The sequence below is a fragment of the Pleurodeles waltl genome, chromosome 2_2, assembly GCF_031143425.1.
Source record: "Pleurodeles waltl isolate 20211129_DDA chromosome 2_2, aPleWal1.hap1.20221129, whole genome shotgun sequence".
Lineage (NCBI taxonomy): Eukaryota > Metazoa > Chordata > Amphibia > Caudata > Salamandridae > Pleurodeles > Pleurodeles waltl.
Window position 1 is genome coordinate 590909449 of NC_090439.1, and position 27334 is coordinate 590936782.

Consider the following 27334-nt stretch of genomic DNA (forward strand, 5'->3'; position numbering starts at 1 on the left):
CACAGGGGTAAATTGACATCAGAAACCCTTGTTGGAGTCAAAGGAAGCCTTTGTTGTTTAGCTACTTTTGCAACCCGTGGACCTGGTTTGGTGGAAATCAAAGATAGATTCCAGACGGGAGGAACCTGAAAAAAAGAAGGGGATAGTGACCAGATCACTTGGAGATGTCAAGGCAGTGAAGGTAGCCAATGTCCACCCCCTTGGAGCTGAAGTTCCTGTAGCACGGTGAAGAAGTCCAGTTGCAGAGTCCAGGGAGATGCAGGAGATACTTGGAGTCACTCACGAGTCTTGGAGTCGATCGTTGGAAAGCAGGAGGGTCAGTGACCAGCAGGTCCACCAACAAGCCATGGCAAATGCAATTCAGAGATGCAAGGTAAATTGTAGGTTTTTGAGGACCAGCAAGGTCCTAGTGACAGCCCTTGGAAGAGAGTCAGGGCAGGCCTTCAGCAGAAGGAAAAGCCAGCCAGAGTGGATGAAGCCCCCACCAGTGCCCCACTGGTGGCAGGCACAGGGAGTCACAGGGATGCCTCAACAGCACAATAAAACAGAAGCGCCACATCGCAGGAGCTAAAGAGCGGAAGCTGATCTTGCAATTGCAGAGCGCTGGAGGCTGGGGCTTCTGGGAGCCTAAAAATCTCCTTTGGAGGAAGCGCAAACAAGCCTCGGCAAGAGCAACAGTCGCAGTCCACATGGGTTCAATTCCAAGTAGATCAGAAGACAAGAGGGACCCAAAGAGGACCACAGAACCACCACCTGTGATGGAGAACCTTTCGAAGTCCGTGGGACAGCTGGATCTACCAGCCGGTCGTTATTGTTTTTAGGTGCCTGCAGATGCAGGGGAGTGACTTCTCCACTCCAGGGGAGATTCCTTTGTGCTTCTTGGATGCAAACAAAGTCTTTGTGATCCTGGAGAATGCACAGCCACGGATGTTGCAGAAATCTTGCAGGAGCTGGAGAAACAATGTTGCAGTGGGAGCCCTCCCAAATGGATACAGTCTTTGTTTCAGCCCCAAAGCAGACCAGCAGTGGTTCCGGAGGCCAGGAGTAGAAGATGTCTTGTAGAGAGCTCCTTGTAGAGTCTTGCTCTACATATTTTAGGACCCACCCTGGGGGCAGCCCTTAAGTAGCCCTAAAAGGTGGTTGGACACAGTCTGCGTGAACCACCTTTCAGAGGGGTCAGGGACCTTGTAAGGAAATGCCTCCTTGGCATGGTTACCCCTTAACTTTTTGCCTTTGCTGATGCTAAGTTATGATTTGAAAGTGTGCTGGGACCCTGCTAACCAGGCCCCAGCACCAGTTTTCTTTCTCTGAACTGTACCTTTGTCCCCAAAATTGGCACAACCCTGGCACTCAGGAAAGTCCCTTGTAACTGGTACCCCTGGTGCCAAGGGCCCTGATGCCAGGGAAGGTCTCAAAGGGCTGCAGCATGTCTTATGCCACCCTGGGGACCTCTCACTCAGCACATGCACACTGCCTCACATCTTGTGTGTGCTGGTGGGGAGAAAATGACTAAGTCAACATGGCACTCCCCTCAGAGCGCCATTCCAACCTCACACTGCCTGTGGCATAGGTAAGTCACCCCTCTAGCAGGCCTTACAGCCCTAAGGCAGGGTGCACTATACCACAGGTGAGGGCATATCTGCATGAGCATTATGCCCCTACAGTGTCTAAGCAAAACCTTAGACATTGTAAGTGCAGGGTAGCCATAAGAGTATATGGTCTGGGAGTCTGTCAAACACGAACTCCACAGTTCCATAATGGCTACACTGAAAACTGGGAAGTTTGGTATCAAACATCTCAGCACATAAATGCACACTGATGCCAGTGTGCAATTTATTGGAACATACACCCAGAGGGCATCTTAAAGATGCCCCCTGAACACCTACCTGACTTCTAGTGTAGGCTGACCAGTTTCTGCCAGCCTGCCACACACCAGACATGTTGCTGGCCACATGGGGAGACTGCCTTTGTCACTCTGTGGCCAGGAACAAAGCCTGTACTGAGTGGAGGTGCTTCTCACCTCCTCCTGCAGGAACAGTAACACCTGCCGGTGAGCCTCAAAGGCTCACCCCTTTTGTTACAGTGCCCCAGGGCATCCCAACTAGTGGAGATGCTCGCCCCTCTGGCCACTGCCCCCACTTTTGGCGGAAAGGCTGGAGGAGATAATGAGAAAAACAAGGAGGAGTCACCCACCAGTCAGGACAGCCCCTAAGGTGTCCTGAGCTAAGGTGACCCCTGCCTTTAGAAATCCTCCATCTTGGGTTTGGAGGATTCTCCCAATAGGATTAGGGATGTGCCCCCCTCCCCACAGGGAGGAGGCACAAAGAGGGTGTAGCCACCCTCAAGGACAGTAGACATTGGCTACTGCCCTCCCAGACCCAAACACACCCCTAAATTCAGTATTTAGGGGCTCCCCAGATCCCAGGAAATCAGATTCCTGCAACCTGAAGAAACAAGGAGGACTGCTGACCAACAAGCCTGCAGAGAACGAGGAAGAAGACAACTGCTTTGGCACCAGCACCACCAGGCCTGTCTCCAACTTCGAAAACCTGCTCCAGCGACGCATCCGACAGGGACCAGCGACCTCTGAAGCCTCAGACGACTCCCCTGGACTAAAGGACCAAGAAACTCCAGTGAACAGTGGCCCTGTGCAAACCCAGCTGCTTCTTTGCAACAAAGAAGCAACTTTCAAAGACTGCATGTCTCCCGCCGGAAGCGTGAGACTTCACACTCTGCACCCGACGCCCCCAGCTCAAGATCCAGAGAACAAACACCTCGGTGACTGCGAGCCCGTGAGTAACCAGGGACGACCCCCCCCCCCCCGAGCCCCCACAGCGACGCCTGCAGAGAGAATCCAGAGGCTCCCCATGACCGTGACTGCCTGTAACAAGGGACCCGACGCCTTCGACCAACACTGCACCCGCAGCCCCCAGGACTTAAGGAACCGAACTTCAACGCTGGAGTGACCCCCAGGCGACCCTCTGCCTTGCCCAGGTGGTGGCTGTTCCAAGAAGTCCCGGTGCCTGCCTGCACCGCTAGAGTGACCCCAGGTCCCTCCATTATTTCCTACCTGAAACCCGATGCCTGCTTTGCATACTGCACCCGGCCGCCCCTGTGCCGCTGAGGATGTGTTTTGTGTGCCTACCTCTGTACCCCCTGTGCTCTACAAAACCACCCTGGTCTGCCCCCGAGGACGCAGGTACTTACCTGCAGGCAGACTGGAACCGGAGCACCCCTGTTCTCCATAGGCGCCTATGTGTTTTGGGCACCTCTTTGGCCTCTGCACCTGACCGTCCCTGAGCTGCTGGTGTGGTAACTTTAGGGTTGCCTTGAACCCCCAACGGTGGGCTGCCTATGCCTCAGAACTGAGACTTGTAAGATTTTTACTTACCTCTAATCTAACCTTTACTTACCTCCCCCAGGAACTGTTGATTTTTGCAGTGTCCACTTTGAAAATAGCTTATTGCCATTTTTACAAAGACGGTATATGATTTTGCTTTTATTCAAATTTCCTAAAGTACCTAAGTGAAGTACCTTACATTTAAAGTGTTTACTGCAAATCTTGAACCTGTGGTTCTTAAAATAAACTAAGAAAAAATATTTTTCAATATAAAAACCTATTGGCCTGGAGTAAGTCTTTGAGTGTGTGTCCCTCATTTATTGTCTGTGTGTGTACAACAAATGCTTAACACTACCCTCTGATAAGCCTACTGCTCCACCACACTACCACAAAATAGAGCATTAGAATTATCTACTTTTGCCACTATCTTACCTCTAAGGGAAACCCTTGGACTCGGTGGACACTATTTCTTACTTTGAAATAGTATATACAGAGCCAACTTCCTACAGACGTCATCTACCTTGCCTAACTAGTCAGATGATCTGAGGCCTCTGCCTACCTTGTTTCCAAGATGGCAGAAACAACAGGCCACCTGGCACAGCTCTATGCACCACCGTAGGGGAGGATCTGGACGGGGGTGGTCACTCCCCTGTCTTTTGTGTAGTTTCGTGCCAGAGGGGAAACCGGGGGTTCCTGAACTGGTGCAAATTGGATTATACAAGGAGGGCATAATGTGCCCTTCAAAGCGGTCTGGTGGCTCTCAGAGGCCACCCCAGCCCATGAACACCTAATACAAAGGGGGAGGTGATCAAACCTCTCCCTTGCAGGAAATCCTTTGCTCTGCTTTCCCCTACTTCACGTGGGCTCACCAGCAGCAGGGCAGAATATTGTCTGGGTCGGCAGCAGCTTGGACTGGCACCCAGACCCCATAAGGCTGCACAGGCAGAACTGGGGGATCCTCTAAGGAACCCCCAGACTATATGCTATCATGCAACTAGCACTGGAATCTCTGTAGTTGCATGATTTCACCTTCTTTGATAGAAACACGATTATGTTCGGAGAAGCAATGATGTACTTGCACCACTCATGTTGACCAGTGTCCACTACATACCTTAGGATGGCTTCCCCTCACTTACAGAGTCCAGGAAATGAAAGCCTGCGGCGTGTAAGGGAACCCTGCTCATGCAGGAGTACCCTCACACTTAGGGACATGCAGCCTGCCCTTGGGCTGAAGGGCCTACCATAGGGGTGACTTACAGTGTCCAAGTGCAGTGACCAGGATATAAGACAAGCCTTATACCTCAAGCAAAAGGTGTATGCACCATTTTACGCAGGGCTTCCATGGATGGCATGATACATGCTGCAAACCATGGGAGACCCCTGGTGTACCAATGCCCTGGGTACCTAAGTACCATATACTAGGGACTTACAAAGGTGCACCAGTATGCCAATTGGGGGTGTAAAAAGGTTACCAACAACCAAAATTAGGGGAGAGAGCACTGGCACTGGATCCCTAGTTAGCAGGATCCCAGTACACTACACTCCAAAACAAACTAACACCAGTCAATAAAAATGGGAGGTACTACAACCAGAACCCATATTACTACAATGCACTTGGTAATCTCTACCGCACAAAACTTTCATTACCTTTGAGGTGGTCCAAGAGACATTCAACATAGGAGAAGGGCACTTCTTAACATTCGCTAGTATTGCAGACATAGCGCGGGAAGTGTCCTCCTTTCCTAACGATTCGTCCACCTCCATTCTGTTCAGTGCACTACTAGAGCTGGGGGGATTCCGACTTTGGTTTTTTATCTATACAGGGCCATGATGACTGTCGTACCTAAGCCTCCCTTTCTGGGGCGGGCTGCATGGGAAAGGAACTGGAGACACCTCTGGAGGATGCATAACGAAACAGGGTGTATGCTCTAGCCCGCCTGGGATCAAGTAATGCACGTTTCAAACTGGTGCACTTTAATTACATTCATCATACATACATCACCCCGTACTACTAAATAAGATAGATTCCTCTAGAACAAGTGGAAGTCATCACTGTCAGTAACATATTGTAATATTTGTACAATTGGCATGGTACTCTCTGCCAGTTTTAACCTTCTGGGACACTGTGGTAGAGGGGCTGACCTGAGTGGGGGGAGTGACTTTGGGATGAGACCCTGTTATTTGTTTGCTGGGTGATCTTAAAAAGCGTAAAGGCAGGAAGAAGGAGTCCAAATTCCTTCAATTAACCCTCTTGTTTGCAAAACTGAGGGTTGCATTCACATGGTTGGGACAGAATGGACCTACGAAGAGGGCTGGACATGTGAGGTTAATGAATGGTCATTGGCGGAGGTACTTTGTCTTTCCCAGAGCAGATGAAGCGATCGACTCGTTGAAGACTTGCAGACTTGGGGTGCGCTACTGGCTAAGTTTGAGAGTAGTGATGAACAAGTTATTTACCTTCAGTAATGCCTTATTTGGTAGAGACATATTGTACTTGCAGATTCCTTACCTTAAAATTTCAGCCAGGTGTCAGTCTGGATCCAGAGATTATTCTCGTGCAGTACCCCTGTGCACCGTCAGTCGAGTCTGTCAGCTCCGCTTCTATTGTAATGCGTGCTGGATATGACTTTGCATCACCTATATAGGCACCAGCCTGGTGCACTGACGTCAGTTCTTTATCACAAATTTTCATGCCAGAAGCATAGAGCCATGAAAAACACCGACCACTGGTGCGTCAAATCTAGGGCCATAAAAGGAAATACTTGTCCCTAAAAATCATTTTGCAGAGCAGGGAGGATAGGTGGGTCAGTAAGGATTCTGCAACTGGAATATGTCTCTACCAGATAAGGCGTTACCAATGGTAAGTAACTTGTTCATCTGATAGAGACTTCCAGTTGCATATTCCTTACCTTAGAATAAACACCCAAGAAATACCAACCCCGGAGAAGGGTCTTTGAATCCAGATAAATCAACCTACAGGCAGATGTAAGGCCACAAGGAAGGCTGTTTTTAATGTTAAAAGCCTGAGAGGATAATTGTGAAGAGGCTCAAAAGGAACACACATGAAAAATGTCAGAAACAAATTCAAATCCCATTGAGGCATGATGAATGGTGATGGAGGGAACATGTGGGTAAGACCATTAAGGAACCTACTCACAAACAGGAGACTGAAAGAAGGTTGGTCAGGTAATCTCAGAAATGCAGAGACAGCAGTCAAATAACCTTTGAGGGTGCCCAAAGCAGAGCCCTGCTGGGCCAAAGAAACTATAAACAAGAGGACCTCGGAAAGCGGTGCAGAGAAGGGGGTCAACAGACTTCTCTGCGCACCATGCCATAAATTTATGACAATGCCAGGCGTATACCGTTTTGGTGGAGGGACACCTGGCTGCCAAGATAACATTATATACTTCAAATGGAAGGTCAGAAGCTGTCAACTGCCGCAGCTCAATCTACACGCAAGAAGGCAGAGACTCAACAGGTTCGGGTGGAGAAACCTCCCCTGCTGCGGCGACAGAAGAACCTCCCAAAGGGACAGTCTGAGCAGAAGATAGATGGCCATGCTCAGTAGCTCAGCATACCAGACGCCTCAAGCCCACTCTGGAACCACACGGCTTACTTGGGCCTAGTCGTTCTTGTTCTTCTTGAGAACTCTGGGCAGAAGTGGTATGGGTGGAAAGGCGTACAGGAGGCCTGAGTTCCACTCGAGACGAAAAGTGTTGCCAAGCAAGTGTCGACTTGAAAACTCCACTGTGCAAAACTGCTGGCACTACGTATTCTCAGCAGCGGCGAACAGACCTAACCAAGACTCCTCACTACTGAAAGATAACTTGCGCCATCTCCCAATGGAGAGCCATTCGTGATCGAACAGGCATTGTCAGCTGACTTTGCCCGCTCTGACGTTCAGAGATCCTGCCAGGTGTTGAACCACCAGGGGAATGCCCTGAAGTTCCAGCCATATCCAGAGGGGTTGTGACAAAGGGTACACAACCCCACCCTGCCCTGCTTGTTGCAGTACCACATGGCTGTGGTGTTGTCCGTGAACACCTGCACTACTTTTCCTTTGAGCGAGAGAAGGTATGCTTTCAATGCAAGTCTGATCGCTCCAAGCTCCAAAACATTGATGTGGAGCCTGGACTCCGCCGGAGACGAAAAACCTCTAATCTCCACGTCTCCCATGTGGCTGCACCATCCCAGAAGTGATACATATCTCACTACTGTCAGATATGGTTGGGAAAGGGAAAGGGATGTGCCTCTGACCCAACTGCGGTTCAAGAGCCACCACTGCAGATCTTGCACAGTTGCCTCCGAGATATGGACCATGCCGAAGAGATTCCACTGATGGTGCGTCCACTGGAACTTCAGGTCCTACTGCAAGGCCTGCATATGCCATCTGGCATTTGTCACCAGCAGGATGCAGCAAACTCAGAGACATTCTCACGGAAAGCCAGGATAGAGGCTGAAACATCAGCATCATAGCCTAAATATCCTGGACTCGCCACTCAGGAAGATAAGCCCAATACTGCACAGTGTCCGGAACAGCTCCGAATAAACGGAGCATCTGAGAGGAAGTCTAGTGTGACTTTGACAAGTTTATAGTGAACCCCAGCAAATGAAGGACGTCTGTCATAGACTGGAGGTGAGAGACGACAGCCTGTGGTAAGCCCCCCTTCAACAAGCATTAACCTGCATACATGATCTGCGACCACAATCATCAACCTGGTGAACACACGAGGGGCGCTGGTAGGGCCAAAGGGGAGCAAGGTGAACTGAAAGTGTTCGTGGCCTACCGTGAACTGCAAGTAACATCTGTGGAAAAGTAGGACAGGAAGGGTAGGACAGGAATATGTACATAAGCGTCCTGGAAGTCTAATGCTACCATCCAGTCTCCTGGATCCAAGGCAGATGGAACCTGAGCCACAGTGAGCATTTTGGACTTCTCCTTTGTAGGAAAGTAGGATCTTTCTGACATAGTTCCCCCCACTTTTTGCCTGGTGTCAGTGTTTTGACTGTAGTACACTGGGATCCTGCTTACCAGGACCCTAGTGTCGGTGTTCTCTCCCCTGAACCCGAAGGACCAAGTAACTCCTGAGAACAGCGGCACTGCTAAAAAACAGCAACAACTTTGCAACTTTCAAAGACTTCACTCTTCCCGCCTGAAGCGTGAGACTTCACATTCTGCACCCGACGCCCCAGGCTCAAGCTCCAGAGAACCAACACTGCAGGGAGGACTCCCAGGCGACTGCGACTTCGTGAATAACCTGAGGCGGCCCCCCTGGACCCCCAAAGCGACGCATGCAGAGAGGATCCAGAGGCTCCCCCTGACCGTGACTGCCTGGAACAAACAACCCGACGCCTGGACCAAGCACTGCACCCGCAGCCCCCAGGACCAAAGGGAACCGAACTCCAGCGCAGGAGTGACCATCAGGCGACCCTCTGCCTAGCCCAGTCGGTGGCTGCCCCAAGAAGCCCCCCCTGTGCCCTGCCTGCACCGCTAAAGTGACCCCTGATCCCGCCACTGATTCATATTGAAAACCCAACACCTGCTAAGCACACTGCACCCGGCCGCTCCTATGCCGGTGAGGGGGTGTTTTGTGTGCCTACTTGTGTCCCCCCCCCAGTGCTCTACAAAACCCCCCCGGTCTGCCCTCTGAAGACACAGGTACTTAACTGTTGGCAGATTAGAACCGGAGCACCCCTGTTCCCCATAGGCGCCTATGTGTTTTGGGCCCTCCTTTGACCTCTGCACCTGACCCCCTGTGTTGCTGGTGCAGTGACTTTGGAGTTGCCTTGAACCCCCAACGGTGGGCTGCCTATGCCCAGGAAACTGAACTTGTAAGTGTCTTACTTACCTGAAAAACTAACCAATACTTACCTCTCCAAGGAACTGTTGATTTTTGCAGTGTCCACTTTTAAAATAGCCTATTGCCATTTTAACTAATTCTGTGTATGTCACTGCTCTAATTCAAAGTTCTTTACTTACCTGTGTGGAGTAACTTGCATTTTGTGTATTTACTTCAAATCTTGAATCTTGGGGTTCTAAAATAATTTAAGAAAATATATTTTTCTATATAAAAACCATTGGCTTGGAGTTAAGTCTGTGTTCCTCATGTATTGCCTGTGTGTGTACAACAAATGCTTAGCACTACCCTCTGATAAGCCTACTGCTCGACCATACTACCACAAAATAGAGCATTTGTATTATCTAATTTTGCCAGCATGTGAAGATGTACACTGAAAACATAGCACAGGGAGGTAATCTGTCAAATTTCAGTCACAAATGCAGCCTGTAGCCGACATTGATGGTGTTGGCCTGTCCCAAGAAAAGAACAGCTAGCTGGTCTGTTTTCTTGTCATATGCCTCAAGACACCGAGCTCTCACTGGCTGTAGATGGCAAGGACAGCATAAGGGTTTTACGATTAGAAGAGTACTATAGGCACACCAAGGTGTCTAAAACTGTTTCTGTCCCTATTCTGAGGAAGATAAAGGATGAAGGCAGGATTAAAATCACAATATTAATGTATTGTGACTATGACAGAACTTAAACATGCCATCCATAACTTTTATCATTTAAGATAATCTGCATTTTACAAATTATTGAAAATAACATGATGAAGATTAACAACGTTTCTTGGATAACTCAATGCCATTCTTAAGCACAAAAAACTCAACAGTCATTCCTAGAAACTCAAGAGACTGAATGTGTCTTGATTTTATGCAGATTAAAGTTTTATCCAGTTGCAGCCTCCTGGGACAACTCATTTATTGGACTAGACTAGAAGAACAAGTTACTTACCTTCGGTAACAAACTATCTGTTAGAGACTCTATCTAGCTGCAGATTCCTTACCTTAGAATTCCCTGGCGTCAGCTTTGAATCCGGAGTTTTTTGTGAGCAGTACCCTGCGCGCGCGCCGTTGGACGGCGTCGTTCGGATCCGCGTGCGTCGACCAGCTCCGCGTGCGTCGTTGGAGTCGTCTATGACGTCACGGTTGTCTATATAGACGCCGTCCCGGCGCGCGTACGTCAGTACTTTTCCACAACTTCCCACGCCAGAAGCATAGAGTCATGGAAGAACCAACCAATACACTTCTAACCTCTTTGACTGTTTGGAGAAAAACACTATCATGCCTGTAAGAAAGGCAAAAAGTTGCCAAAATGAAACATATATATATATATGTATATATACATACACACACATATGTACAGGAGAAAAGAAATTCCCCAGAGCGGGGAGGCTTGGGCGGGTGTAAGGAATCTGCAGCTTGATAGAGTCTTTACCAGATAGTTTGTTACAGAAGGTAAGTAACTTGTTCATCTGATAGAGACTTCTAGCTACAGCTTCCTTACCTTAGAATAGATACCCAAGCTATAACCCATGGTGGTGGGTCTGAAGGAGATATATATATTTTTTTTTTGTATACAAGAAAGTCCTGCAAGACAGAACGGGCAAAATGCCCCTCTCTCCTCACCTGGCTATCCAGGCAGTAGTGCTTCGCAAACGTGTGTAAAGAAGCCCACGTTGCGGCCTGACATATGTCGACGACCAGTACGCCACGTGCCAACGCAGTGGTAGAAGCTTTCCCCCTAGTGGAATGAGCTCTCAAGCCCTCAGGAGGCTGCTTCTTCGCCAAAGCGTAGCATATTTTTATACAGAGAACGACCCAGCGCGAAATGGATCGCTTCTGTACTGCCCGACCCTTCTTTGCACCAACGTACCCCACAAAGAGTTGGTTGTCCACCCGGAACTCTTTAGTGCGGTCAAGGTAGAACGATAACGCTCTTTTTGGGTCCAGTCGATGGAGACGCTCCTCTTCCTTAGAGGGATGCAGTGGTGCAAAGGAGGGCAGGGTGATATTTTGACCACCTTGGGGAAGAAAGAGGCACGAGTTCTTAACACCACCTTGTCAGGATATATCATGAGATAAGGAGGTTTAGAAGATAAAGCCTGCAGCTCACTCACTCTCCTGGCAGATGTAATTGCCACCAAAAAGGCTGTCTTAATAGTGAGAGCCGGAGGGGACAGTTATGCAAGGGCTCGAAAGGAGCTCACATAAGGAAGGTAAGAACCAGATTAAGATCCCACTGGGGCATAACGAAAGGCACAGACGGGAACAGATGTACAAGCCCTTTCAAAAACCTCTGTACTATAGGTGATTTAAACAGAGATGGTTGATCAGGCAACTGAAGAAAAGCCGATAAGGCTGCAAGATAGCCCTTAAGAGTCCCCAAAGAGGAACCCTGCTGGGCGAGAGACAAAATAAACAAAAGGATGTTAGACAGAGAAGAAGAAAGAGGATCAATAGACCTCTCTGAACAATAAGAAACAAAACTTTTCCAACGGCAGGCGTAGATCGACTTAGTAGAGGGACGCCTGGCTGCCAGAATGACATCACAGACCTCGGGAGGGAGGTCATAAACCATCAACTGTCGCCGCTCAATCTCCACGCATGAAGGCGCAGAGTTGACAGGTTCGGATGGAGAACCTTCCCCTGCTGCTGCGACAGAAGATCCTCCCGAAGAGGCAGCCTGATTGGAGGATCGATGCACATTATGAGAAGCTCTGGATACCAAACTCTCCGTGCCCAATCCGGAGCCACAAGGATTACTTGGGCCCGGTCGCTCTTGATTTTCTTGAGAACTCTGGGCAGAAGTGGTATAGGCGGAAAGGCGTACGGGAGGCCTGAACTCCACTCGCGACGAAAAGCGTTGCCTAGCGATAGCCCCCTTGGAAACTCCAACGCGCAAAACTGCTGACATTGCGCGTTCTCTGCGGAGGCGAACAGATCTAACCAAGGCTCTCCCCACTGCTGAAAGAGTCCTTGCGCCACCTCCGGGTGGAGACACCATTCCTGATCCTCTAAGCATTTTCGGCTGAGTTAGTCTGCTCTGGCGTTCAGAGAAGCTGCCATGTGTTGAACCACCAGGGTCATGCCCTCCTGTTCCAGCCATGTCCAGAGGCGTAAAGCCTCTTGACAAAGGGTCCACCGACCCCACACCGCCCTGCTTGTTGCAGTACCACATTGCTGTAGTGTTGTCCATGAACACCTGCACCACCTTCCCTTTCACAACAGGAAGAAATGCTTTCAATGCCAGCCAGATCGCCCGAAGCTCCAACAAGTTGATGTGGAGCCCGGATTCCGCCGGAGACTAGTGACCTCTGATCTACACCTCCCCCAGATGGCCGCCCCATCCCAGAAGTGACGCATCTGTCACTACCGTTAGATCTGGTTGGGGAAGGGAGAGGGGTCTGCCCTTGACCCACTCGCAGTTCACCAGCCACCACTGCAGATCTTCCGCAGTCCTCTCCGAGATCTGAACTACGTCGGTAAGATTAACCTGATGCTGTGCCCATTGGAACTTCAGGTCCCACTGCAGAGCCCTCATGCACCATCTGGCATGCTTGACCAACAGGATGCAGGAAGCCATGAGTCCCAACAGCCTCATAGTCTGTCTCACCGAGATCCAGGATAGAGGCCGAAATATCGGAATCATAACCTGAATATCCTGAACCCGCTGATCGGGAGGATAAGCCCGATACTGCACTGTGTCCAGAACAGCTCCGATGAAAGAGAGCTTCTGAGAGGGAGTCAGGTGTGACTTCGGCACATTTATAGTGAACCCCAGCGAATGCAGGAGGTCCGCCGTCGTCTGGAGGTGGGTGACGAGAGCCTGGGGCGTAGGAGCCTTCAACAGCCAATCGTCCAGGTAGGGGAAGACTGAAATCCCTGACCTGCGCAAATGAGCTGCCACCACCGCCATCACCTTTGTGAACACCCGAGGGGCACTGGTGAGACCGAAAGGAAGCATGGTAAACTGAAAGTGCTCGTGGCCCACCTTGAACCGCAGGTAATGCCTGTGGCTTGGCAGGATAGGAATATGGAAATACGCATCCTGCAAATCCAACGCTACCATCCAGTCTCCTTGGTCTAGGGAAGACAAAACCTGAGCAAGAGTGAGCATCTTGAATTTCTCCTTCTTGAGGAAGAGATTGACGTCCCTTAAATCCAAAATAGGGCGAAGGCCTTTTTTCTTTTGGGGAATCAGAAAGTAGCGGGAATAACAACCACTGCCTACTTCTGATATCAGGACTCTTTTTATGGCTCCCTTGGCCAAAAGAGCCGAAACTTCCTCGGGGAGCAAAGCCAAATGGTCCTCCATCAGCCATTCCTTTGTCAGAGGGATAGAAGGAGGGAAAGACTGGAAGGGAAGGGAGTAGCCCTTCCGTATGATCTGTAGGACCCACTTGTCCGTGGTGATGGAAAGCCAGTAAGGGAGATGAAAAAGAATCCCCCTCCAACTGGACGGACGTGATCCCGCAGAACCACACTAGGAGGGCTTGGGCGCAGTGGAGGGGGGCTGTGTGGCGGTCGACCTCTGGCCAGACCCTCTGGGTCTGATGGTACCACGACCACGTCCTCTTCCGGGATGCTGTGAAGCCTGAGGATGGTGGCTAAATTGTGGCTGGCGTGGCACCACGCCCCTCCCGAAGCCTCGGAAGGGGCGAAAAACAGACTGCTGTCGTGCTGGCGTTGAAAGGCCCAAGGATCTGGCCGTGGCTTGAGAATCCTTGAACCTCTCAAGCGCGGAGTCTGCCTTTTCGCCAAAAAGGGGAGAGCCATCAAAGGGCATGTCCCTGTCTGGACATCCCCTGAAAACCCAGTAGAACGTAGCCAGGCGTGGCGACGAAGGGCCACTGACGATGAAATCGCTCTGCCCAGCGAGTCGGTCGTATCCAAGCCACAACGGATTGTAAACTTGGCTGCATCTCTCCCATCCTTTACAGCCTGGGTGAGAGTGTCCTGTACGCCCTCCGGGACCTGGGGCAGCACTTGCGCCACCGTATCCCATAAAGTATGGGAATAACGGCCCAATAGGCAAGAGGTGTTTACAGACCTCAATGCCAGGCTGGAGGAAGAAAACATCTTCTTCCCAAGCTGATCCAGCCTCTTGGATTCCCTATCCGGGGGAGTGGAAGGGAAGGCACCACGTGAAGTAGAGGCTTGGACAACCAAGCTCTCAGGAGTGGGGTGTTGTGTCAGGAAACTAGGGTCGCTGGGAGCGGGTCTATGGCGGCGGCCAACCGTCCTATTCACAGGAGCCCCTGTGCTGGGTTTGGACCACGTACCCAGAAGGACGTCTGTAAGAGCCTCATTGAAGGGCAACAACGGTTCCGATGTTGACACCCCCGGCTGAAGCACTTCTGTCAGGATATTTGTCCTGACTGGCACCGTAGGCAAATCTAGGTCCAAGACCTCAGCTGCCCTACGCACCACGATAGCGAAAGAAGCCCCCTCCTCCGTAGCCACATTAGGAGGAGAGAGCATACCAGTATCTGGAGATGTGTCCAGTCCACTGGCCTCCCCTAGATCCACATACCAGTCCTGCTGCAAACCTGATTCTAAAGGGTCCTCAGACCCCTCCCATTCCTCTCCTGCGTCTGGCTGTTCCAAATAATGCTCAGACAATGATTTGGGCCGAATCGGCTCCGTCGAAGTCGGAGTCGGCGTCGTACGACGTCGCTCCAGCTCCGGATCATCCGGAATAAGGATGGGGCTGCCACCGGTGGGCGCCGGTGGCGGAATCGTCGACGTCGGACCCGGCGCCGAAGGAGGTCTACTGTGAGAAACCGGCGCCGGTCCGGATCCGTTATCAGATCCTGAGGTCGCCAACGGCGCCGAGGCCGAAGCCGCCGGTGTCTAATCCGAAGGGGCCCCTGCTGACCCCGCGGGGCCCAAAGACCCACCGAGGGTACAGTTCGCTCAAAGACGAGACGCATGGCCTCGTAACATCCTTTAATTTGAGCGGGGGTCGATCCGGTCCCCGGAATGGGGGAAAGACACGGAGTCGACCCTGGCGACGGCTCCGCAGAACTGCGCTCGGAACGTCGACGTTCCCGAGACGCCTCGTCGGTCGACGGGCGTGGCGAAGACGAAGTCCGCTTGGACTTCTTCTTCTTCTTGTGCCTCTTACCTTCCGATGACCTCGAGTGCGAGGAAGAGGACTTGGGGCTCCGGGAGCAGTGCCGCGACCTCCTCCTACTGCGAGACAATGACCTCCACGGAGTCGCGCCGACCGAAGACGAATGTCGGGCCGCAAGAAGCTTAAGGGATCTCTCCCTCAAGGCCTTCGGCGCCAGGGCTCGACAATCGGAGCACGAGGTGGAATCGTGGTCCTTGTCCAAGCACCAAAGACAAACTCAGTGCGGATCCGTCACCGACATGGTGCGATGACACGCACCACACGGCTTGAATCCGGTCTTTCTCGAAGACATGACTCCAAACAGTCAAAAAAGCGTCGACAAACCGTCGAAGCAGTGTAGCTCTTTCCAAAACTGCGCTTAACCGGCACGGAAGGAAAAGAACTGACGTACGCGTGCCGAGACGGCATCTATATGGACAACTGTGACGTCATAGACGACTCCAACGAAGCACGCGGAGCTGGACGACACACGTGGATCCAAACTATGCCATCTGACAGAGCGCGCGCAGGGTATTGCTCACAAAAAAATCCGGATTCGAAGCGGACGCCAGGGAATTCTAAGGTAAGGAAGCTGCAGCTAGAAGTCTCTATCGGATGTTGTTTGGCTAGTATAGACGAGAGCACTGTAAAATGCTGGGAAATGTGAGAACAAAGCAATCACATACATAGTATCAAGGGGGCAGTTCTCATCAGATTACACTCAGGAGAAACAATGATGTCAGGAAAGACCTGCAACGAGGCAAGAGAAGAGTATGCAGAATAATCATGTATGGCACTATCTCACCTTGATGCAACAAACTAAAGCCACAATAGAAACCCTTCATAATAGTCCATAACAATAAAATAATCAACAACTTTGCTAATCAGGCAGCCAAATTCCTGCTTTACAGACACAACACATCTTGCAATCAATAAGGCTTATGATAGGTAGTGCAAGAACTTGCTGTTCACAAAAATAGCTTCTATTTTCATATTTTACAACTGGAACAGAGCCCTGTATTGATAATCAGAAGGCAGGAAAATAAAAAGCACAATGAAAATGAAGAATCATTAAAAACAATGGTTATCTACCTTCAGCAACAATCTTTCCAGTAGATACTTTAAATCTGTGCAGATTCCTCACCTCTTGAATCTTCTCTATCAGGCAGCCTGGATCCAGAAAAATTGAAATAGCTCCCCCGCATAGACATGTGACACCATGATTCCGGCTTAAGTCCGGTACCTCAATAGATTTTACATTACGGAGCTGTAAGAGGCACTGTCCAGTGGTGTGAAGTCAGTTCCTTTTTTCAGCATCCTTCAATGCAGATATTGAGTCTCCAAAAAATGATAATTCAGCTGCTTAATAATCCTGTCAACTCCTCAAGTATCAGGATTTAGAAGAAGCCACTCCTATCACACAAGTCTGTCTTTGGTGCTAGTATGCCTCAATGGCTCTTTCTTTGGTTAAGCGCTGGCTGGCACGGAAAGAAAAGAATGGACATCAGCCAGCCGGGGTGGCACCTAGGCTAGGTTACTGTGAGGAATGGGAGAGGTCGCTGGACAGTTTGGACCCGCAACATCATTTATGGCGTGGACGATGCAGGCGACAGACGTGGAGACAATCACCACCACCTAAAGACATGCAGGGGTACTGCTTGAGAAAAATCTCCAGATTGCGACTGACCCCTGAGGAAATTCTAAGGTAAAGAATCTGCAATCAGATGTCTCTATCAGATATATAGGTTAACACAGTGAACTGATGTTATAAGTAACTAGACTTCTCATGTTTTGCAATTCCATATACAATACACTTTAGATTTGTAAACCAAAATATATATTTTTCTTACTTATCGCTATTAATGCCACACTTCGGATCATATGGAGGCAGGTTGTTGGCAAGAACTAATCCGAGTAGCTGAATTCCAACAGAATTGTCTTTTGTATTGGGATCACCACTGGAAAATCGTTCAAATATTAAGCTAGAAAAGAATAATGAAGGCAATTATTCTGAAATTCTTGCTGCCCTTAACACAGCCAAAAAAACAGAAATTCATACAAACACTGAAAGATATAGTCACTGTTTAGTTATTTGTTTGTGGTATTTATGTAGGACAAATAGTCAAGCTTAATTAAAGCTTGTCAAATTAAATGTAATGACTTATCACCTCAGATTATAACGTGATAGTAGCTTTCATTCTGACCTGAAGGAGCAAAAAAGATTATGACAAACCCATATTTCCACACTTTTGCTTGACCGTACATCTGGGAAGAACCACTGACTTATTCCCTTCAAGAGGGAACACAGAACATCCACTAACTAGAATGGGAATGTACACAAACTCTACCTTGCTCACTGAGAAGGTAGTGACACAGACTAGACAATGGGAAAAAAATAAGATCCAATTGTTACTATATACTTCAGTTTTGGTGTTCTTTAAAGCTTATAAAAATAGATGATGGATGAAATGCTTTCAAACGTCTTGGCCACTGGCAATCATTGGGGCCATATCATAATATTTTATTCCAATTATCTATTTTGGGAAGCAACAATATGCAAATGAGCCTACTGACCCAAATTGAAAGGCTGTGACCCCTCTGAACAGGAACACACGCAACCCCCACTCAGTTCAGCCTTGTTCAAACACATCCGTAAGCTGCTGCTTGGATTTGATGGCACTGTGAGTATGGAACACACACCTAGGCATACCCAAAGCACTGCTTTGGTTTTTGTAGTTTGGCACCCTAAGAACCAACATTGCGTATTTCCCAATTAGGGACCGTGCAGAGTGCAATATGAATAAGGGGGCTAAAGAGGAGGTGAAAATTCACCATCTCCTGGAATAATCCTCCTTCACTGACCATCACCTGGGCAAAGGACAACTTCCATAAAGTCTGATGGAAAAGAGTAAACCTATGAGAGCTCTGGACTCAGTCTTCAGGCAGAAGGGTGAGGACTCTCTCACTTCAGGTGATTTAGATGGAAAAGCCTCTCTAGTAGGCTCCATAGGTCAGTCAATGCATTTTCTCCCAGATATGCTACAAATCCCATCCACTATGAACTGCAGGGTAGGAAGACAAAAGGGATCATCACTCCAGTTGTCAAATGAACACCTTCAACAGATGCACCTTTTATGCTAGCTTACCGTAAAATTAGTTACAGCTCTCCTGCCATTGAAATGGGTTTAATTTGAAGATGGATGTGAGAGAATAAATCAATGAACATAGGCCATCAGACACAGCAACTGGCTGACACACGTGGTCTTGAGGACCTTGTTGCTGTAAAGTAGGAGTTCACACGCTGAATGTCAGCTATTTTCTCTAGCAGAGGAAAAAGGTGCTGAAGAGTAGTGTCTAAGAACCCTCACATGAATTCCATTCTCAAGGGAGGAACCAGAGAGAACTTCTCTACACTGGCAGACAACTAAACTGTGGAAAAGTTTTACTGTACTCCGAACATACAGTATAGGAAAGTGCCCTCTTTCTTGGCATGGTTACCCCCATTTTCCGCCTATTGTCAGTGTGTTTGACTGTGTCCACTGGGATCCTGCTAACCAGGACCCCAGTGGTTATGCCCTCTCCCTTCCAACTTGGTAGTTGTACTTTTATCTTCCCAAAATTGGCATACTGACCCCCCCCCCTCCATGTAAGTCCCTAGTAATTGGCACCTAGGTACCCCGGGCATTGGAGTACTAGGGGTGCCCTATGAGCTGCAGCAGTTATTCAGCCACCCATAGGGAGCCCATGCAAAGGGTTCTGCAGGCCTGCCATCGCAGTCTGCATGACAAGGGTGCATGCACCCGTTTTCACTACAGGTCACTGCACCAGGTCATTGTAAGTCACCCCTATGGTAGGCCCTTTCATCCCAGAGGGCAGGGTGCAGGTACCTGGGTGTGAGGGCACCCCTGCACTAGCAGAAGTGCCTCCAAAAATTCCAAACCCATTTTCCTGGACTTTTTGAGTGCAGGGATGCCATTTTACGTGTGTACTGGACATAGGTCACTACCTATGTCCATCTACATAATGGAAACACTGAACCTGGGCATGTTTGGTATCAAACATGCCGGAATCATACCACAATACTGCTGCAAGTATTGGAAGTATGGTTCCATGCATGCAAGGGGCTCCTTAGAGGACCCCCAGCATTGCTACCCTCAGTCTTACAGGGTTTTCCGGTCAGACCAAGCTGCTGCCACCCCTCAGACAGGTTTCTGCCCTCCTGCTGCTTGATCTGATCAAGCCCTGGAAGGCAGAACAAAGGATTTCCTTTGAGAGAGGGAGGTAACACCCTCTCCCTTTGGATATAGGTTTGACTGGCTTTGGAGGGGTAGCCTCCCCAAGCCACTGGTATGCTTTCAAGGGCACACTTGGTTCCCTCTGTGCATAAACCAGTCCACACCCACTCAGGAACCCCCCAGTACCTGCTCTGGCGTGAAACCAGACACCGGAAAGGGGAGTGACCACTCGTCCATCACCACCCCAGGGGTGCTGCTCAAAGCTCCTCCAGAGGGTCCCTGGGTTCTGCTATCTTGTTTCCAAGATTGGCAGGTAAATTTGGGATCATCTGAGTGGCCAGGCAGGTGATGTCAGAGCCCTCCAGATAGGTGCTTACCTGGCTAGGTGACCAACCCCTATTTCAGGGCTATTTAGGGTCTCTCTCTTGGGTGGGCCCTCAGATTTGGCTTGCAAGTCTCCAGAAGGATTCCTCTGCAACCTCCACTTCGACTTCTGGCGACTGGAACTGCAACTGGACCCTCAAGGAATCGCCAACGCTGAAACCCACGAAGTAGACTATTTTACAACTTTGTTTCCACAGCTCCTACCAGCTTTGCAACATTTCCCCGGCTGTGCATCCTCAGAAGACAGCAACTTTTCAGCCTCCACAAGAAGAAGAAGGAATCTCCCTCAGAGTGAAGGAGCCTCTCCCCTGAATCCGCAGACACCTGCTGCAGCGACGACAGGCTGTGTGGATCTCCTCTCATCCTGAGCTGTGTGGATCCTGCATCACAAGTGGTGGTCCAGAGTAGTCCTCTTGGGCCTCTCTGCCTGCTGTCCAACTTTGGTGGAGGTAAGCCTTTGCCTTCCCACGCAGGACAGTACCCCTGTGCACCGTGTCTCTTGCAGCTGCCAAGGCTTGTTTGCATCTCCTCCAAGGGTTCTTCAGGTGACGTGTAGCTCCGGTCCCCAGCACTCTATTCTCCGACGCACAGCTCACAGCTCTCTAAGTGGTTCTCCTGCAGAGTGGAATCCCTTTCTGTAGTGCTGTGTGGGTTCCTTCTGCAACTTTTGTGTCCCCCGTCCTGTGGAACTCCCATGGGTGCTGCCTCTGCTCCTGTTGGCCCTCTGTGTCACTAAGGGTCCCCTGTGGCTCTCCCTCCTGGGTCGAGCCCTCCTGGCTTTGCTGGTCTCCGACAGCACCACTTTTCCACTAACCACAAATTTGCCTTTGTCAAGGCTTGTCGGTGGAATTCCTGCACCGACACCAGCCTGCAATCTTCACTCCAGTGTGGGACATCATCTGCATCCATCAGGAACTCTTCTCCAGCTATCGGGCTGCAGTGCTGACCTGTTCTTCCTCACTGTTGACCAACTCCTGCAAGTACAGCTGGGTGGGCAGTAGCTCCTACTCCTCCTTGACTCCAATGACACTTTTGGCCCAGCTCCCCTCTCTCCACAGGTCTTCTCCAGGAATCCACTGATGGTTTCTTGCAGTCTTGTCTGGGTGTCTTCTTTTCTTCTTTTGGGTGGTTTGGGGAAATTCCAGTGATTTACTCCTGCTTTCCTGGTCGCTGGGGGGTACTGTGTTACTTACCTCTGTGGTTTTCCAGTACCCCCAGCTCCCCTCTACACATTCCACTTACCTAGTTGGGGGTCGTGTGTTCGCATTCCACTTTTGTAGTATATGGTTTGGGTTCCCCCTACGGTCACTGTTGGTTAACTATATTTGCACTGTTTTCTAACCTTTTCTATGCCTATTTCTCATTATTAGTGTACATATTTACTTACCTCCTAAGGGAGTAATGCCTTTTTAGTAATTTTGGTATTGTGTCACTAAAATAAAGTACTTTTCTTTTGTAACTCTGTGGTTCCTTTCATGTGTATAAGTGCTGTGTAACTACAGTGGTATTGAATGAGCTTTGCATGTCTCCTAGATAAGCCTTGGCTGCTCATCCACAGCTACCTCTAGAGAGCCTGGCTTCTACACACTGCCTACACTTTACTAAGAGGGGATACATGAACCTGGTATACGGTGTAAGTCCCTTAGATACCCACCACACACCAGCACAGCTTCCTACATGCAGCATAATCTGAATGGAAGAAGACTTGATCAGCCCATCATTCAGTTCTGGACAAGCATGAAACCCCTCTCTGGAGAGATATGTTACAGCCACTATCATTAGTTTACAGACACTTGGTACATCCACAAATTCAAAAAGGAGGGTCACAAACTTAAGTGAATCCCCTCCCCCGTAGTTAAATGCAGAAAGGGAACAACATTTTCATACTGGAATCTAAAATATATACATTTTGGGTACTTAAGAAGACCATCAAGCTTTATGCAAGAAAAGGACAAAGAATCTGCTGAGCAGAAACCATTTGAAATGTGTTTTCATAATATTCATTAAGAAAGCAGAAGTGGAGGATAGGCATGCATTCGCCTACTTTCTTGGGGTTCATAAAACAACCGCTGTACAATATTCCAGTCTTCCCCTGTAAGCATGGAGAACTCCTTTCACTGCTTCCCTCTTGAGAAGTTTTAAAAGTACTATAATGAAGATGCATGTATGGGAGTGGAGGAGAGGTAGCAGATAGCATGGGTGGGTGGCTTTCTGGAAAACAAAAGAGGGAACCCCAACTGTTTTCTTCTAAAGGCCCTATGGTCTCAATTAATCATATTTAATTTGGGAAAGAAATCTCTCACCGGACTCCCAACAGCGGTGACACGGAACTTTCTACCAAACACTCAGAAAATTGTATACGATGCCAAGGTAATTCTGGTTACCTGTAAGGTACAGAAAGACAATCTTTCCAGCACTCCAAAACTGTCTTTATTATCTCCAGGTTATGTCTGAAGACAGCTCTTTTCTCATGGAACGCATTTTTCATCAGGAAGTCTAGCAATCTGTTGGCTAGGATCTCATCCTTAGCAAAACCCTATCAAAAGAAAAAGCACATATTACTATGTTCATTCGTGGTTTCAACTTAATTTCTGAATAACACATAATTAGGTACAAAGAAACTCTAGTCTGTATTTGAAGGTCCAGGTGGGTAAAATGAGAGCAGTTCTTTCCTAGGGGTATCATACTTTCAGATAGAACTATAAATATTACAAGAAAGAGGTAAGAGAATAATTTAATCCTGCCTCCTTTATATCACACTGTATCTCTTCTTCAGCCCATGTACTCCGCAACCCAAAATCAAGAACGATTTTACTCCTGAAGATGACCGATTGACACCTATTAACCTTATAACGTGTAATTCTCTACCATAATACAGAGTTGCACGGCTGGAGGTCTAATGGTATCAAATAGTCTATTTGTTTTGATCAATAGGTTTTATTAGGTGTAGGAAACTGGCTCTCTATATAGTGCACTAAACTGAAGTACACTGTGTAGAGAGTCCAATGGATCCCCAAAGATGTGCAGAGGCAGAAACAGAGGAGTCTAAAACTATATTTATCATAGTGTGGGCGAGCAGCTAAGCTTCAAGGAGCTGTCTTAAGCATTTCTGTACTCAAAGAGGCAATAAATGAGGCACACACTCAAAGAAAAAATCTGAGACCAATTAGATTTGTTTTATATATATATATAAAAATATATATATATATATATATATATATATATATATATATATATATATATATATACACATATATATATATATATATATATATATATATATATATTCTTTGAACCCAAGAACTTTGTTACAAGGAAAGCAGTTTTTCAATTAAAAATAAGTTCTCAATTCAAAAATCAACAGTGCAGTTTTCAGTCTTTAATGTTAACCTATGGATGGAAAACAAGAATGCTGTTTAATAGGTAAGTACACACTTTCAACCCCAGTCATGAGGGTTTCAGACTAGCACCGGGCAAGGTTCAAGTTGGTAACGAGAGTGACAAAGCAGCACGGGGGGTAATGTTACTCAAGGACAGTTGGGGGGGTGGGGTGGGGTAGGGCGTGGGGGGTATTGGGGGACAAGGCAGTAACAAACTTACACCCTCAGCAGCACAGAGGCAGCCAGGTGCAGTGTGCCAACACAGCGTTGGGCACCCAATGCTATCCAATAGAGAGAAGGGTATCTGCTGCAGCGCTGCTTACAGGTGAGTAAAGCAGGGTCAGGGGTGGATCTCCCGAGGTTGAAGCAAGGACAAGAAGAACCACGAGACAGCACAAAGCTTACACCTGCAGCGGCACAGGAGAGGTTAGGTGCAGCGTCAGCCTCCAAATGTTAGTCAATGTAGGATATCACTTACAGAAATGGGCTGAAGGATCTGAGCTACCCAAGGCCCAGAGGCTTCGGGTGCATGGGTGTCTTTTCGTGTTGAAAACAGGTCTCAGTCAGGGGGAGCCCACAGATTCAGGCTGCAGGCGCTGCTGTGGAGTCCGGCAGGGGTCAGGCTACAATGGAATATGGGTTAGAAGTGCTGGGGAACCATCACTGGACTAGTAGGCCACTTGGACTCAGGCCGTGGGCATCGGGTGCAGAGGTGGTTCTAGGCAGCGGTTTTGCAGTTCTTCAGGCAGGCTTCTTTGGAGATTTTTTTTTTTTGGACAGGTCCGCTGTCCACTGGAGTTCTTGTTCCTTATTGAAGGCAGGCAGGTCCTCCCAAGGATTCGGAGGTCACTGGGTAGCAGGACAGTCATCTTCTGGGCTCAGGTTCTTTGAAGGATGGGGATAGGCCAATAGGGCTGGGGCCAAGTCAGCTGGTGTCTTCAGTCTTCTCTGCTGGGCGACTTTCGTGATGTCTGGCTCTTCTTAGGTCGACAGGAATCTGATTCCAGGGTTCAGGGGTGCCACCTAAATACAAAATTTAGGGGCGTTACAGGGAGTCCCACTTGGTAGCCAATGGGCTACTCACCTTTATGGTGACTACACCCTTCCTATGACTGCTTCCTATGGGAGGTGGACATTGCCCTAATCCTGTTAGCCTAATTACTTTTACACAAGAGGGAGGAATTTAAAGGTAGTGTCCACTTCAGCTCACCCACCCTAGGGGTGGGACTGGCATGGAATGGTCACTCCTCCTTATTTACCTAATTTTCCTGCCAGTCTTGCCGCCAAAAGTGTGCCAGGAACTCAGTGGCGGCCTCGGTTGTATTTCAAAGGCGGCAAGGCCTTTAAGTGCCCAGCCCTGGAAAGTCCATCCTGCCTGGGAGAGGAGGTCACACCTATGCCAGGAGCAGACCTTTGTTCTGAGCACTCGAGAGCACTGGCTCTCACCTCAGGGGACCAGAATTCTTTCTAAAGTGGCTGCAGTAGTTCTGACCAGACAATGCCCACTCTAGGAGTTGGTAGGTTTCAAGGGGGCACCTCCAACGTGCCCTCTGAGTGCATGTAATAATAAATCCATCACTGAATTCAGTAAGGGTTTATTAATATGAAATGTTTGTTACCAAACATCCCTATTGTTAGTGAAGCCATCATGTAGCTAAGGAACTCGTAATGACCAGTGTCCAGCACATGTACTTACAATGGCTGCACTGTTTACTTACTATCTCTGAGAATCGACAAAGACATAGCAGGGGAATATCTGCTTATGGAGGTATACCCTCCCATATAATATTATGCACTCTTGCCTTTGGGAATAAAGGGCATGCCAGGGGGGTAACGTACATATATTGCAAGCAGTGTGCAGCGGACAGGACACATAGGCTATGTGCTGTGTTGTGTTTTCATTTTAGGTCTGCACCAAGACACGCAGTTTGCGAAAGCAGCACTGGGTGCACCTAGTGAGAGGGTCCCTCAGGGTAGCACAATCTGTGCTGCAGCCCTCGGGGGCCTTCTTTTGGTACCCCATGCCCTAGGTAACAGTGGTACCATTTAGTAGGGACTTAAAAGTAGCAACTAAAGGTTTGCCAATTGGGCAAAACGACTGCGTAGTTTTAGGAAAAGAGACCGGACACTGGGACCTGTTTAGCAGGGACCAGTGCACTTTCAGTCAAAAGTGCACCAGAAACCAGGACTAAAGTGTGTGTGTGTGTGTTGGGGGAGGGGGGGTTTACCATGTCAAAAGAGGCACTTTCATACATTAGGTTTTGCATACATTGAAACAACAGGACACACAATCAGTGTAGTGGAGAAAACTAGACAGCATCCAAGCACAGCATTGGCAATAAATAACTGTGATATAGCTGAAAAATGCCACATTTCTGTCCTCATGTGGGATCCTAGGATAAGTGACCAAGCCATTTTCCTCACACACCTTAATGTGCTTGCGAGGGCAGCCCTGGGCAGCATAAACTGTTTTCTCCTGTTGCGCACCCGTCCACACCTCAGCGCCATTGGGAAATGGCGGAAGGTGTGGGATTCTTCCAGAGAGTTGCAATGTCATGTTTGGCAACCACAAAGGCCATGCCTAGAAACATTTTATCAGCCCTTGTACCCCTGAAGCTATCAAGGACCCCCAACAGAAGGAATAAGGGGTAAAGGGGAACCTCCCACCCCGGCACCTCAGTCAGCTCACCCACAATTGCAGACCAAAACTCCTGAAACGCAGAACAAAGCCAGACCAAGTGATGGAAGTTGACAGGAGCGTCAGCAGAGGCAGGTGGTTTAAAGAAGGCCCGCTCGGTGCATAAGGGCCGGGGTGGGGTAAGCAGTGTGTAGGTAGTATGTCTGAACCAAGAGTAACTTAGAGGATATGGTAATGGGTCTAGGTGCCCTAGGTGCATCCCTCCAATCATCCTCCTCAAGGGGGCCTATCCAGTTCTCCCATCTGAATTGAAGGTAATCTAGGTTGCCTGGGGCATTGATGATCAAGGTACGGTAAATCTTAGAGACCCCACCCTTCCCCTGTGCACCCATGATGAGTTTGGCTTCCAGCTCGCTAAATTAGGGGACAGTACTGGTTTGGGTGATGTGAGAGTGAAGGGCATGTCTTAGCTGCAGATATTTGTAAAATTGTGTATTGGAAAGGGCGTTGGTAGTCTGGAGTTCTTGGAAGGACCTTGTGTGTTCCGGCCCAGATGTCACCAAATTGTGAGATACCAATAAGGTCCCACCTTCCAAATCCTCGCAGTGACACCATCTCCAGTAGCCAGGTATCGTGCCAGAGGGGTGTCTGTCGATTTCCACTGAATGTGGCGTAGGGCTGCTCTCCAAGCCAAGAGAGTGGATTGGGTCACAAGGGGAGTGGTATAGTCTATTTAAAGAGTTTTCATCACATCAACTTCACAAAATTCATTTCAGTTCCAAGCCTGTCGGTTTTTGACAGACTTTTAAAAATTTGGGGGGCGTGGCCTGGGGTGTCGAGATGGTGGTCACACCTTCAGTGCGCTCTGGACCCCATCTGTCATCTGCCCTTATTTTGCAATCCTGGAACCATACCTTACCCCCTGATGGCAAGGTATGACCGCCAGAGGGCCCACCAGCTACCCGGATGGCTGCTTACAGGTGGCACAACCGCTCCCACGCCACGGTCTCAGCTGGCGGCCTGGAGTGGCCACGGTCACTACTTGACAATGACTCCACCTGACAGTGGCCTCGGTTTCCTCTTCACCCTCTGCGAGCTGGAGCAACGTCGCCGCACAGCAGGATTGGAGCTCCTGCCCGCAGACTTGTCTGCTGCCCGCCCCAGCGGGAACTGCGGGCTTGCTGGTGCCTGGGTCTGCCACACGGGCCACTGGGCCTCCCTGAGGTGTCCTGTTCATGGCCGCGGCTGTACAGAGGCCCATCCGGGCCGCAGGTGAACTGCTGCTGCTTGTGTGCAAAGTGCATGTGAGGCGTGCTGCTCTGGGGCGGCCCCTCCTTCTCTCTTCCACTCCCTCCCGAGGAGTGGCTATTCTGTTGCACCGCTAATTCCCCCTCACTGTC

General features: G+C 49.2%; 1 protein-coding gene across 2 annotated transcripts in view; it reads right to left on the reverse strand.

The window, feature by feature from the left end:
• Positions 1-27334, reverse strand: part of PRKDC (protein kinase, DNA-activated, catalytic subunit) — a 2139921-nt gene that overhangs the window by 989629 nt on the left and 1122958 nt on the right. For both annotated transcript variants that reach the window (XM_069220133.1, XM_069220131.1), the window contains exons 50-51: positions 22301-22452; positions 17148-17279 (exon numbers count right to left, since the gene is read on the reverse strand). In XM_069220133.1, the coding sequence (XP_069076234.1) occupies positions 17148-17279; positions 22301-22452 (284 nt within the window). The remainder of the gene's footprint in view (positions 1-17147; positions 17280-22300; positions 22453-27334) is intronic.